Source organism: Epinephelus moara, chromosome 11 (genome assembly GCF_006386435.1).
Source record: "Epinephelus moara isolate mb chromosome 11, YSFRI_EMoa_1.0, whole genome shotgun sequence".
NCBI lineage: Eukaryota > Metazoa > Chordata > Actinopteri > Perciformes > Serranidae > Epinephelus > Epinephelus moara.
Window position 1 is genome coordinate 17400615 of NC_065516.1, and position 14472 is coordinate 17415086.

The window sequence follows — 14472 nt, forward strand, 5'->3', positions numbered from 1 at the left end:
ACACAAAATAATTAACTACAGGTGCCTTAAAGGGCAAAATAATGGCATTCAGAGTAACCAGGTTGACATTTATATGATGCCAATGACAAATCAGCACAGCTTTACTAAGCTGGATAAAAATAAATCAGACCAAATGAGAATTATAATGTGTCTAGACATACCTGAATGGACATAGCTCTGTTTTTGTTCTTGTCCTGACTGCTCTGGAGCTCCTCGATGACAAGACCCTGGCTGGCCGTGCCGTTGCCATTATTCACTGGGTTCCCTTGTGGCTTCTTATGACGGGCAGGACTCGGTGGATCCGAGGCTGCCCCCTTAGGAGATTCCCGGCCTTGACTCTTGCTCAGGATGGGACTGGGGACGTGAGTGGGGCTGGGGGTGAGTGGTGGACTGGGCTGAGCTGTCAAGGCTGCGGACTGCTGGGACTGCTGCATGTGCACCGGGGAGCTCTGGACATGATGGATGACCACCGGAGAGGAAGGCATCACCTCGGATTTGATGGTGGAGCTCTGGGGCTCCAGCGGGGCTGATGTGGAGCCAGGCTGGGCTGATGCTGCGGGAGCTTCTGCCGGGGCGTCTGGTGGCGCTGCTGAAGGGCTGTTGTCCACTGGGACATTAGCAGAGGGATCGGGTCCTTTCTGAGGGCCCTCAGTCACACATCTGCACACAGGCGGGAGACAGTGTGTCATACAGACCATGTGGAAAACATTGATCTTCAAATGTTTTGCTTGCTCAAAAATTGTGGTTTGTTACTACACTAGGTGACCCACTTACAAATCACATCAATATTGTTGAAACAATACATAACATTAATATGAATCCATTTAACAACCAAAATTAGTATTTACAGTCTTTTAATTTCTCATCCAGACTGAAAATACATCCAACCCTATAATAAACATGACAAAATGTTTTGATTAATTCTGACATGAGGGATAAAAACACCCCAAAAGCTATGATGCAATGTCTCATGGTTTGGCGACTGTTTCGGGTAAAAGACAAGAGAGTCATGGAAGGAGAGTGAGAGAACAGTCGAGATTGAACTTGGTATCTGTGACATATTAAAATGGAAATGAGGCGCCGCAGTGTCCACCAAATTAATTCACTTATCGGTTCAGTGAAGGCAATGGAAGTAAATCAAGCTGGACGCCACACTTGTCTGTCCACACTGAATGACCTCTTTGATGGGATGAAGGCAGGCTTGCCAGTGTAATCAAATAGTACAATCTCGCACATCACAGACCCCTGTGAGGAGCTCCACAGAGTGCTTTTTGTTTTCATCTTAAATTCCCACTCTCACTCCAGCACCTCTTCTTCTGATCCCTACTTTATCTCCACTGACATTTCTTCCTCATCTTTCCTCTACCTTCTCAGACTGCTGAGTGTGTCAGTCAGGCTCTTGACCCTTTTCAGCATGCTGTCCAGTTTATGAGGCTCCTCCTTCAGAAACTTGACAGCTTCCACCTCCACCCTGAGCACAGACCGCATTCTGGTTTGCAGGGCTGGGAACTCTCCTGAGGAAACACACAGAGAAACATGAACACTTTGTGTATAGCTATTGTTTTAGAATATTTATGACCAATCTCAGTTTTTTAAAGCCTGATTCCAGAAGTTTTATTTTATCTCTACCTAGATTGTTATTTCTTGCAGTGTGGGAAAGCCTTAGAATAACATTTAGACAGTCATGACGCTACAATCCTTAAGTGAAACTCATATTGATAGCGTTCATTGAGGTACTGTGAGCCAACATAGCTGTTCAATGGGATACATTATTAGCTGTGGAAAAAGTTATTCAGAAATAGCTTCCATAAACAATTAAAGGAACATTGTGTAAAATTTAGCTAGTGTACAACAGCTAAAACTTCTCCTGGTTAGAATTCCTTCAGCGTTCTTTGTTCAGAAGGTTATTACCTACACATTATCGGCAAAGGTCTCATCCTCGCCAAAACAAATGGACCCGGTGATTTAAACCGGTAAAAACACTGAATAAAGCAGCAGATTGACTGCTGAAACCCTACTTGAAACCATTTTGTTAAAATGGAAGTTTGTGTAAAAAGTCTCCCTTTTGAAAATTACTTAAATAAAATTGAGATTCTCCGTCCAGTTGCTTTTTTTTTAACACTGTAGATAAGCAAATGTTCACAGTATGATAACCATCAACCCTACTATGTAGATATAAACGGCTCATTTTAAGGTAAAAGAAACACATTTTTTATTTTCAGGTGATTATATACTTAAGAAAACATACTTAAATTCTATTTCTGCCAATATATCCCCATAAATCCTAGACATTAGACCTTGAAATGCAGTAACTGCATAGCCTCTGAGAAGAAAGTACAGTTTTATGGTTTTATAGTTTTATACATAAGAGTCTGGTCTGTCAGGCTGGGAAGGGAGGAACGTCCATCATATCAGCAATAAACCACATGACTGGCTTAAAGGGCTGGGCAACAATTTAATGATGTCACTTATCAAATTTTGGCAGACGTGATATGATCTGCTTGTGACACTGTTCTCAAATATCCATGATTAAAATATATAAAACTTTAGTAATTAAAGTCTTTGTTTTACACAAGCTCATGTAAACCAAAATAGTGGACCGCAGTTTTAATACATTGATCCTCACTTTAACTATTTTACTGTGTATTTTTAACATGTCATGATACATACTGATATTGTAATACAGCCCACAAAATCTTATATCCTTCATTTAACAAGAGGCCAGAGGGCTACACACGATACTGAGCCCAGTAGTAGGAATATCATCTGCTGTCTTACCTTTGAGCCCTGCCAGAGACTCTCCCACCTTCCTCAGAGTCACCGCTCCCTCCTCCACGTCTTTCAGGGTCACTACTCTGTGTGTTGCTGCGGAGTCTTTCTGCAGAGAGCCTACATACTGCTCCAGCTCACTGCAGAGGCAAAAAAAAATGCACCATGAAAAGGATAAAACACTGAGAGCTGAGAGAGAGAATCCAGTTTTCCAACAACAATTGGTCAGTACACAGAATATTGAACTAAGTTTGAAGTAAATACAATATGCTCAATGGTGGAACTGAAAAATAATATAAACTCATGATTATATGTTTTAAAGTATGTATGTAATTTCACTCCAGGGACTATTTTTGTTTCTGTTACACTGATATGTATCTACTTGGGCACAATTTGATAAAGTATTTTCATACTACTATCAATATTTTATTTACTCTTAACAGACACCAGGGGGCAGGAGACAATCATTTATCTTAAAGATCACACAGTGATAAGGGTTGGGTAAGGTGAGGGCAAACTTTGGGACATGATTCATAAAAAAAAAAAAAAATAAAAAAATAAGAAGAAGAAATTAGATCATATGTAAAGATATGTCCAGTGATTAACACGGGCAAATATTCCCACTTGGCACTTCACTTTCCTCTCTACATCAGATTGCTTAGTCTAGATAGTCATCAAAAACCACAAATGTTTACACTCTCAGTGAGTGCTTATTTGTACGAGAGCACTTCCTCACATAGAACACACAGCACGCTGCCTCACAGCCACCCGAGTGCTCGAGAAAAATGGCTACTCCGGGGGGAAATGTGCCGAATGATAACATTGTGTGCCGTGTTGGATTGCATGAGAGGGACTAAAATGGTGTTTCATTGTGGCCAGGTACCCCTGAGAAACACTCTTTCATAGAACTCCCCTGAAGGGAGTGGGAGAGGTAATAAGGAGACAGTGTGTTAAATGCCCTGCTATGCCAAGGCCTGTTGGTAATGGGAATGATGATGGGAAATTCCAGCTGAGGACAAAGGAAACAGATTTGACTTTTTTAATCGAGCCTCCCGCAGACAAAAACAAATACAATATGTCACCATAATTTACATCTCTGTGTGCCAGAGTATAAGAGGCAGCCTTCACAGACAGTTGCGCCCCCAGAAAATTTTCACAGGGGTGGCTAGGTGGGGCCACCAAAAATTTTAGGTTTCTTATTTTACAGTTAATGTTACTAATTATCTGTTGTGCACAGACTAATGCTGGCACAGGTATCATTTGAGTTGTGTATCTGTATGTGTTAGATAGTTCATTGTTCTTTAAATAAGCTTGTTGTTCAGCATAAAGCTTTAGTGTGAAGCCGCACACGAGCTAAATTTACATTTGCACTTCTCTTCAATATAAGCAAATGGGCGGATAAAACATTCGCTTTCTGTAGCAGAGCAAATCCGCATCTTCGCACTGCGCGGAGTTCAACTTTGGTCAACTTGGACCGCATTGGCAAAGTTGCAGCCTCAAACAATAGCAAAGAAATATGTGTGGAGGAGACATCGATTGTTGCTGTGGTTAACCAACCAATATTGTCCTGACATTGACCATGAAAAAGTACAAACAGCCCCACATGAGAGATGCTGCCTGGCTGGCAGTGAGTCAAAAGACAGGCAGGCATGATTGTACTTACTTACTACATTTAAAAACAACACACCAAGATGGGCACTTGGGGCGCCAGCAACTTTTTAAGGGAGTTCATGGCCACCGCTTGGGGCGCCACCCACACAAATACCCTCATCAAGTACTTAAGACAGCATTAGCTCAAGGGATCATCATGTGCTTTTCATTTTCTCTTCCTTATACTGTAAATCACTGCCATCAACTGAGACTTACAGTATGGGATCACAAGCATGTGACTACTGGCAAACTATTTTATGTAGTACCAGTTTCATAATTTAAAGTACTGGGCCTTTTTTGTTGCCACAGAGGCATAAAATGAAACAAAATGTACCCTTTTTGGTCATGATAGATTTAATTCTCCTCTTGAGAGGGCAGTGGTTTTCACACCACATTCTCCCGCTGGTCTTAAAGCCAAGCAACCCTAATTACCAAGCCTTATTTAAAGAGCCAGCTGCCGTGTTTTGCTGACTCACAACTGGCTGAATACCAAGGGTAACAGCGAGCTTAATCCACTGACTTCCTTCTGCTCACTTCTCAGTCTCCATGAGCTGATATCGTTGTTTATTGGAGCATATGTTAACCACTGCCTAGCAAGACAACACAGTTTAACCTTGCCTGTAAACATCCAAATAAAAAAAAAGATATAATTACTGCTCCCTGTTGGCAAGATGCAGCAAGTGAATTAGAAGAAGAAGCAGGGTAGCTTCTACACAGTTGGGTCCATTGTTCTAGTTGGCTGTCTCTGAGAGGCAGGCACTCTTGCCTGTATAAACCTGTGAGCTGTAATTTAGAGGGCGTTGGCTCGTCAAAGAGTTTAGGAGTGAATAGCCCAGGTAAGCTGATAAAAATGAAGCCTTTTGGGGATTTCCTATAAATAGAAACACCTTGACTAGAGCTGCATGGGTGTGCACTAAATCGTCTCTATTAATTACAACAACAAACATTCAGTAATGAATGCAAACAACCTTATCTATCTGTTTCAGACTATATGAAAAACAGCACCTGTTATGGAAGTGAATGAGTGAACTGTGAGCAGCCTTACCCGAGTTGTGTGAGGACATGCTCCTCCAGACCCAAGTACTTGTGCCTGTCCTCTTCTACCAAAGCTCTCTGCCTCTGCACGGGGTCCTCGACACCCCGCATGGCCTCTGCAAGCTTTACACTGATTTCCTGCTCTGCCCGCTTCAGCTGGACTCGTAATGCCTCCTGGTTCTGAAGCTGAGGAGATGCACACAGCGGGAATGAGATATTAGATGACCTGAACTAGCAGGCCAGCATACAAAGCCGTAGTGGATACCAACACACTCAAAACTAATTAAAAGACGACAGAGGTCTCACCTGCAGCTGTCTCATCTGATGGAGTTGCATCCTGAGGTCAGAGACATTCTTTCTGAACTGCAGGAGGTTGACTTTGAGAGAAACTGGGCCCTTGTCTGATGGGACTGTGCTGCTTTTGGGAGCCATGACTGGTGAACCACCTGTAAAAAAAAATCAAGTTATAGCTTGAGAATGTTAACTAAATAATACAGTAGAAATTACACTTGAAACTTTGCAAAAGGCACATAAAAGTACAAACTCAGTTCTTCCCTCAGGGCAAGTAGAGAGACTTCTTTTCCAAACCCTCACTCTGTCATGATGTCTGACTTCACACGACAAATTATTGGTTATTATTGGTTGGTTGTACATGTCTGCAAACACATTTTCCCTGGCAACACACTGCTCTGTCTTAATGTTTCTAATGCTTCATAGCCTGAACTCTCTGTGGCTGTCTCTTGCCTCCACAATAAGCACACATATACTGGCACACATACTGGCTGCACCTCTGAAATTTCGGAATTTCAGCCACCACTAGAGATGGAGAAGAGGTTGAAACCATGGAAACCAAGGGAGGTAATATTTGTGGTTTGGGTGAGCATCCCTAAATGGCCAACAACAACAGGGATGTAATTCAAACCTATCGAAAACTCCAGCATGAGTTTTGACTCTAATGACCTTTTTTCATTGCACATCTAAAAACAGAGGTTGGTCATCCGAGGGAGTCCATTTCATATCGGTAAAAGGTTCTGTATAAGACATCCAGAGCATTCATATAGCAGCGAACCACTACTTGCTTTGTGAAGATATAGAGGAGTAATGCGTCCTGAACAGAGGATGAAGTCGCTCTACCTCGCTGGGTGTTGTAATCTGAGCTTCTCTGTTCTTTGTTGTGGTAGACTGTCCAGCTGCTCGTGCATGTTAGACATGAGTCCATGTGTGTTTAACCCCCCAAGAACATTGCTGGGCTTTGAAACTAACTTGAAATAGAGGCCAAACCATTGAATTTCAACGTCTGGGTTCGTCACGTGATGCCACTGGACCCAAAATGACTTTTCCCCATAAACGTACATTGTGAAAAAGACGTCTGTAAATGAGTGGATACATTTTTTGAGCGTCATACCCCTGCAAAATGATTTCTTTTACCATCGGGATTTGATCCCGATTTGGTCTGCTAACATTTTGAGAGTCTAGAAAAGCCGCATGATTAAATCATTTTATTCCCTTTCAAGTTAGCACAGGACTAAACAGGAAATAAGCCACTCGGGCGACAAAAGTCTCTAGTGCCCTTGCCTTTTTGGGCCCAATGATGTCGAGATACGGGTGAATTTACACTCACTAAGTTGAATTTTTTTAGGTTATTACGCCACTAGGCAACTTTCATTGGAGGTTCTTTTTACACATCCGAGGTGTATCCCAATGGCTAGCTAATCACTACCATTCTGCACTGTGCTCGTACAGCAGTTATGTGCAGTTACAGCTGATGACATGGACGGCATCGCAAAAGCATAATATCCATCTTCTGATCCCCTCCCCAGGTTAACACTGTTAGCTCTGTCAGTACTGTTCCTGCTGTTAGCAACATTAGCTCCTAGCAGCCAGATTAGTCACCTCCGTGTTGAGAACATGTGCAAATGATCCAGGCTCAGACATTAAATTACAAAGGTGCCCTAAATATCATATGCAGCTCCTTTAAAAAATTGATTTAATCCATGTTTCCTTGGAGTGGGTTGAATATTAGACTTCATTTTTCAATGCTGTGAGCACCACACATGAAATTAAATTCACTTCCATTGTACTGGTTTGAGGCAGAAATCTCACAGAGGAATATCTCAAAGTGTGGGCAAATAAAACCAAAACTATGTGCTTGGCTAGGTATCACTAGAGGTAAGTGATAAAATATTTGTTTTGCAGTTTGGAAGAACCAATCCTTCAACCTCAGACACACAAGGTCCATTAAAGAAAGTAGTGTCTCTGTCTGTGAGTTATGCAACAGGTCAGGAAATGTTCAGTGCACTCTAAACTCCTTTGTCACAGAAACTCACCCTTTGTTGGGGCAGTAAAAGAAAAATCTTTTGTCTTGGTAATCCCCAAAACTCTGTTCACAATATATTCTTTACTTACTACCTGACAGCTGCCTAAACCTGATGTGCAGGTTACAATGTACACTGCTGGTTGTGTTTTGGGCCTTGGGGACACGATGTCCATCAAAAGAAGTGCAGGCTGTGTGGTGGCAATAAAGAAGCATTTAAAGAATGGCAAAAAAAAGTGCCGATGATTTATCATATTTGATGCAGAGGTCCTCTGATGAAATCAAAGCCTGCACTGCAACTTTTCTGATGTTTTGGAGATTTGCTCAAGCACAACATGACAAGTAAATCCCACAAAAGCTACATATGAAATGTGTCACGAGACATGAGATTAGCTCTCAAGACACATAAATAATGTTGTGAGGTTGCAGATCTTTTTTTTTTAATCAAACAACTTCTGGCCACAGACTGCTACAGAGCTGAGACTGAATTGCTGTATCATCTTGGCAGGCTTGAGAAGCAATAGCATCTTGTTTTAAGTAGTACTTTGAGGAGCTTGTGTTAGTTCTGCTGGCTCTAGTCTCTTATCTCCTATTAAACTGAGTGTGCGGGGAGAAGGATTGTAAGGAAATATGAACTGATGACAAGCAAAGAAGCCCGACTTTGTTTTCCCTCCCTCCAGCACTGCTCATTGCAGACTGTTGACTGACACTGATGTGTGGGCTTGTCTGCACAAGACATTATGGCGCTAAATCTTCTTAGAGAAAAATCTAGAATTACTGCCTCACTGTTGTTTGCCTCTGCGAACCAGTTAAATTGCAGTTACAGTTTGCTTCCAGGTCTATCAAAACATGGATGCTTCAAACGCATCTTCAACTCAGCAGCACAGACGACCTATACAATCACCACAGCCATCAATTTAGTATCTGACTTATATCACCCCTTCTGTTCCAGAAAATGGTTGTGTGATGTTACAGTAAAGTTGACTTCTGACATTTTTGATATTAAATGTCATCATGTCACCATTTTATCCTATTAGACTTTGAGTGAACATTTGTCATAATTAGCATGTAAATTTATGAGTTACAGCCAAAAACATGCTGGTTAAAGGTTAAAATAACCTCAACCTTTGACCACCAAATTCTAATCAGTTCAATCTTGAGTCCAAGGGGACGTTTGTGCCAAATTTGAAAAACATTTCTCAAGGCTTTCTTGAGATACCACATTCTCAGGAATGCAGCGAAGGAGGTCACACCGACAGGTTACAGTGACCTTACACTTTGACCACCAAAGTCTAAACATATCGTCCTTGACTCGAAGATGACGCTTGTACCAAATTTGAAGAAATCTCCTCAGGGTATTTTAAGATATCACACTCACATAATAAGACAAATGCAAGGTCACAGTGGCCTTGACCAGCAAAATCTAATACATATCCTTATCCTTGACTAAAAGTGGATGTTTATGCAAAATTTGAAGATATTGCATTCATGAGAATGGGACAGACAAGGTCACAGCGACCTTGACCTCTTATCTATGACCGCCAAAATCTAATCAGTTCATCAAATTTGAACAAAATCCCTTCAGGCAATCATGAGATATTTCGTTCACAAGAATGGGACGTACAACCTGAAAACATAATGCCTCCAGCTGTGTCCATCACTGGTGCAGAAGCAAAAAAACGTTAATATAATAGAACAGAATATCAATAATACTAACCTGAGCTATGTGCACTGTGGGCTGGAGATGATGTCTTCGGTGGTCTCTCACTGCAGCCAGAGAAAAATTCATTAGTGTAGGATTTTGGTTACAAAAAAAATCAGGATTTGGGGCACTTTAGATATTTAGGTCTGTATTAGTAAGAACAAACAATGCACCAAAGTATGATGGGAAAGACTGACAAACCAGAGAGGTTAAAATGATGTTAATGATGTTAACAAGCTTCATCTGTGTTCAACATGGCACCAAAACATACTAATTCACTGCAGTCACAGAGCTTTTACACTTAAACTGTCAAGCAAACATTAACACAAGGTCTCCACAGAGATGATCAAAATGCAAAGAGTTGAAATGCAGCCAGATAAACCTTACACAGTGGCCATTTATCTAGAGAGCAAATGACTTCCATATCAGATTCACAGTCAAACCTATTTCCTCTTCTACAGATGCTATTTAACCTAAGTGTTCGATATGGCCATTATAGAGGGGGATACTTTATCTTTCCCGCTCTGGCTGGATAGCCAGGCTTTTCATTTGAGACTCCATCTCCCCTGATGCCTCACTCTTTCCTATATTGTGATTGCTTACCTTAGTAGCTCCTTGGTACCACTAGAGTTTGGCTCCTTTAAAAGTGCATGCTGAACAAGACCAGTCAAGCTGGCAATCTGTTGCTCCATAGCCTTCATTCGCACTCTGCAGAAACATCAAAAAATTCTACTTTCAACACCGAGGCCTATTGGATATTACAGCTGCCACTAGAGCAAATATTAGCTCTGAAAGAAAACGGGAGGGCTGTAACAGAATAATCAATTGTTTTTAATTACCTCATCATGAATCATTGTGTTATTTCATGGGATTGCACAGTGGATTTTTTTTTTGCAATTGATTTTCAATTATGTCCTCAGTAATTATTGAATCTGGTCAAATGGATAGTTTCACACACAGTGCAACAACATTTGACTCAGTGTTTCCACAAAAAGAAAAAGCTTGAGTTCAAATGGAATAAACAAGATGGACGACTCAGGAAGGAAGAAAAGGAACCCTGAGGTTGAGACCGAGGGTGTTCAAGTCATATTGGTTTTTAAATAAAACAAGAGTGTCTCACAAGCGGTGGCTGCTCATGAGAGAATGAAAGGACAATTCGAAAATGACGCTGCCTTAAGAAAAGCCAAACACCAGAGGGGTGAATAGAGGGACCTTACACCAAGATTACTTGGTAAGCCTTGAGGTTGGAAAAGAGAACAACTTTTGTTTTCAGATGTCATCATTTATCTTGAGGAAGGATATGGGGCCAGCTGAGGACACAGTGTGGGACAGGAGGTGGTTTTGACTGTGCTATAAGACAATAGAAGGACACAAGGTCTATGCAGACGTGGGGCCAAGTCATTGTTTTTCAAGTCACAGATAAGTATCAAGTCTTTGCACTCAAGTTCAGAGTAAAGAACTAAGTCAAGACAGACAAGTCCCAAGTCAAGTCTTTGAGTTTTGAGTCCTTAAGCAAATGTAATGCCATAGGGGTGGCAGTAGCTCAGAAGGTAGAGCAGGTCATCCACTAATCAGAAGATCAGTGGGTTTGATCCATGGCTCCTCCAGTCTGCATGTCGAAGCATCTTTGGGCAAGATACTGAACCTCAAATTGCTTCTAATGTCTGTTCCATTGGTGTTTGAGTGCGTGTGAATGGTTACTGAGTAGCAGGTGGCACCTTGTATGGTAGCCTTGGCCACCACTGTGTGAATGTGTGTGAATGGGTGAATGTGTTACGTAGTGTAAAAGTGCTTTGAGTGGTCAGAAGATTAGAAAAGTGCTATACAACTGCAGTCCATTTTACTATTACTATTTGTATTGCAATGTTAGTTCCTAGTGGTTCTCTCCTGCAACTTGATAGGATGCTGCCGGACTGATCCAAACTAAGTAGATCTAGGAAAGTGTCAGCTTGCTGGGAACGAGCAGCGTAGATGTTAGTTGATTCACAGAACAATAGGATTTCTGCCACACTTTTTAAATGAAAGGCTACATTTTGATCTTTGGACTTAACAGGAGGTTCAAGCGTCACAAGTCATTGGTGTTAAGTCCAAGTCGAGTTGCAAGTCTTTTTTGATTTTATCAAGTTGAGTATAAGGTCATCAAATCTGTGACTCTCGTCTGAGTGGAGTCCATGTCATGTGACTCCAGTCCACACCCCTGGGTCTATGAGAACACAATGCCTAACCTCAGTGTCATACATCATATTTTACATGAATAAATTCTATGACAGCTAGAGAGCGCTGAGTGTTGGGGCTCTGTTTATTTTGAAAGTTAAGTACTGTACTTTCCCATTCAAATTCCAACACTCTTTTCCCAGGGCATTTCTAATGGGGGGTTTTGGGCTCTCCAGGTGGTCCAGACTGATCTGTTTGACTGATTGGGCCATTTAAAACACTTTTTCAACCTGGTCAATATTTTCTTTGGTTTTTCAAGGTATGCACATAGCCTCCGTAACCTGCCTTTTAATGAAACCACGTTTGCCTGGCTAAGTGGCAAGCATCCCTCTTTCTTTGTTTATGTGCTCTCAGTCAGAGTGGACAAATCTAACCCAGGTACCAAAATGTCTGCTGGATTATCCAAACTGAATAGACTCTGCAGAGGGTTTGTTGTTAGAACAATAGTCACAGAGTAACAGAAATAATATACAGTGGCTTAGCGGGGTCTCCAGATACTATACTGTTTCAGTGATGGTAGCTTTGTGTGGGTATATACACTCTGTAAAAATCAACACTGTCAGCTCCAACGTTTGAATAGAGACAGTGAAAACAATGCTCAGATAAGCAGAAGTGGTTATATACACAAACCAAACCGATGCATAAACATGTGCATTAGTCTGCTGTTCTTAATGTGCAGATTTTGATGCTCAAGACAGTGACAGGGTGGGTTATATTCTCGCCTTCAGTCATGGATGATGGAACAGTCAGAGCCAGGGATTGAAAATCAGCAGCTCACAGTTAGGGTGAAACTGGGATGCAGAGTTAGTCCATGCTCCCATGCAATGTCTTAATCCTAATTTTTTACAATCCCACCAGCCCACTGGTGCTTACCGTGTCTGATGATCAGCGGCAGCTGGGATGGGCCCCTGGAGGTGACCCTGGAGGTCTGAAACTACAGGTGATCCCATGTTGTTCCGGGGCTTGGTCCCTGCCACGTCCTCCTTCCTGAAGGACTGGCGCACAGGTGAGCTCCTCTCCATGGGAACACCATGAGGTGGCACACCGTGAGGTGGCACGCCGTGAGGTGGCACGCCGTGAGGAGGACCACCGTGAGGAGGCCCGCCATGGATGTCAATCATCCGCACCTCAGCCATCCGGTGAGGGGATGGAGGAGGAGTCTTGGAGCCCAAAGTAGGCAGCTGGCTGTTTCTGGACTTCTGCCTGTACAGAGAGGGGTGATCTATAGTGTCCGTGGGGCTGGGCCCGCCGTAAGAGCTTGTGGAGCGGATGGAGGCGCGGTGAAATCCTGCCATGCCATGATCTGGACCATCAAGCCCAGGGTTGGGGTGTGGCCCGTGGGCAGTAGCTATGGTCATTCTTCCCTCTTGGAGCAAGTACGGGTCTGCATACAACCCCTCATTTCCCCTGGATAGACTGTGGCTTTTATTACCCATGTCCCCATCTGGCTTCACATCTCGTCTCTCCAGAATGGCGCTGGGACAGGGTGAGATGGAGCGGGCCGGAGGGTTGGCATTAGACAGCCGGTCCCTTGGGATAGTGGCGTTGCCAGGTATAGAGCCCTGCCGTGGGCCAAATGGGATTCTGGATGGGGATGGGGGCATAGAGTGGGGGGTCGGGGGAAGGGCTCCCGGCATGGGGTGGTGTGGTGGGGGACCCATGGGGGGCTGTCTCAGAGGGTGCGGGCCATCCCGAGGGGCATGCACCATCTCGCTGTGCATCTGTAAAAGACCAAATGACATAGACATTTCATCATCCAAAAACAAACATAAAAATGGGTCATTACTTCAAATAATGCATAAAAAGTTCAAACAAGAAAACTCAGTTTCAGGATTGGTCAATAAACCAAACTGCATACTTCTGCCCGCTTGAGAGCTTCAGCTACTGTTTATTTTGTATATATCCTGCATTTCTGGACTGAAGTGCCCTTGAAACAAAAACATTAATCCAACTCAGTTTACACTGTTGCTTTTCAAAGAAAACAGACTGTCAGCAGTTCTTCCAGAGGCAGAAAATAGTTACTCGCAAGGCTACTATCCCCAGGTACACAGAGCAGCATTTCAAGTCCTGGATGTAAGATGCCACAGGCTTCTACAAAACAATATTACAATACATAAACAACACTATTTCCTGGATAGATAGTCTGTCATTTTAAGGTGAATTAATCTACTGTTTTTCAACTTTAAACAAATCTGTGATTACTCTCTTGGAGATAAAACTGAGGCTTTCTAAAAAGAGGTTACACGTGCACCTTCAGGCTACAAAATGGTTAATTTTCAACAAGACCTGTCTAGCATAGTCTGTTTAAACAGTCAGCTAATCCGGGCCCGACCACCCATAAAGGACCATTGAAGGCTAACATACAATAAACCTAACCTCATTTAACTAGAGTGGCTTTTCAGGTTAGGGGAATGAGCGCTCAGACTGTCGGTGGTAAAAGTACAAACAAAGAGGTGAAAGTCTCATAGGTACAAGAGAGCACAAGCAAAAGGAAATATGGTTATTGTGGTGAGCCACACGCCGTTTAAAGTATGACAAGTTTCAATTGTCTCATCACGTCTTGACAGCTTTGTCAAATCTTTGCATGACTTCCTTGACCTCCATATTGACACCAGACTTAAATGGAGACTGTAGCTTTTTAAAGGAGACATAAGACATTCTGAGAAATAAGCCATGGAGTTTACAGAAGCTAAGCAATGCACTGCAGTGGATGAAGGTCAGAAACAAAATGTATTTCAACCACCTAAAAAAATCATTATCACTTTAAGTGTATGCTATATCAAGGGTA

At 42.4% G+C, this 14472-nt stretch overlaps 1 protein-coding gene across 16 annotated transcripts in view; it reads right to left on the reverse strand.

Annotated features, from left to right (window-relative positions):
• Positions 1-14472, reverse strand: part of si:ch211-285f17.1 (sickle tail protein homolog) — a 145165-nt gene that overhangs the window by 7962 nt on the left and 122731 nt on the right. For 15 of the 16 annotated variants that reach the window (XM_050056198.1, XM_050056193.1, XM_050056195.1 and 12 more), the window contains 8 exons: positions 12558-13405; positions 10074-10178; positions 9486-9535; positions 5761-5900; positions 5465-5640; positions 2779-2909; positions 1367-1514; positions 162-660 (listed from right to left, as the gene is read on the reverse strand). In XM_050056198.1, coding sequence (XP_049912155.1) covers positions 162-660; positions 1367-1514; positions 2779-2909; positions 5465-5640; positions 5761-5900; positions 9486-9535; positions 10074-10178; positions 12558-13405 — 2097 coding nt within the window. The remainder of the gene's footprint in view (positions 1-161; positions 661-1366; positions 1515-2778; positions 2910-5464; positions 5641-5760; positions 5901-9485; positions 9536-10073; positions 10179-12557; positions 13406-14472) is intronic. The other variant, XM_050056194.1, reaches the window with a different exon arrangement.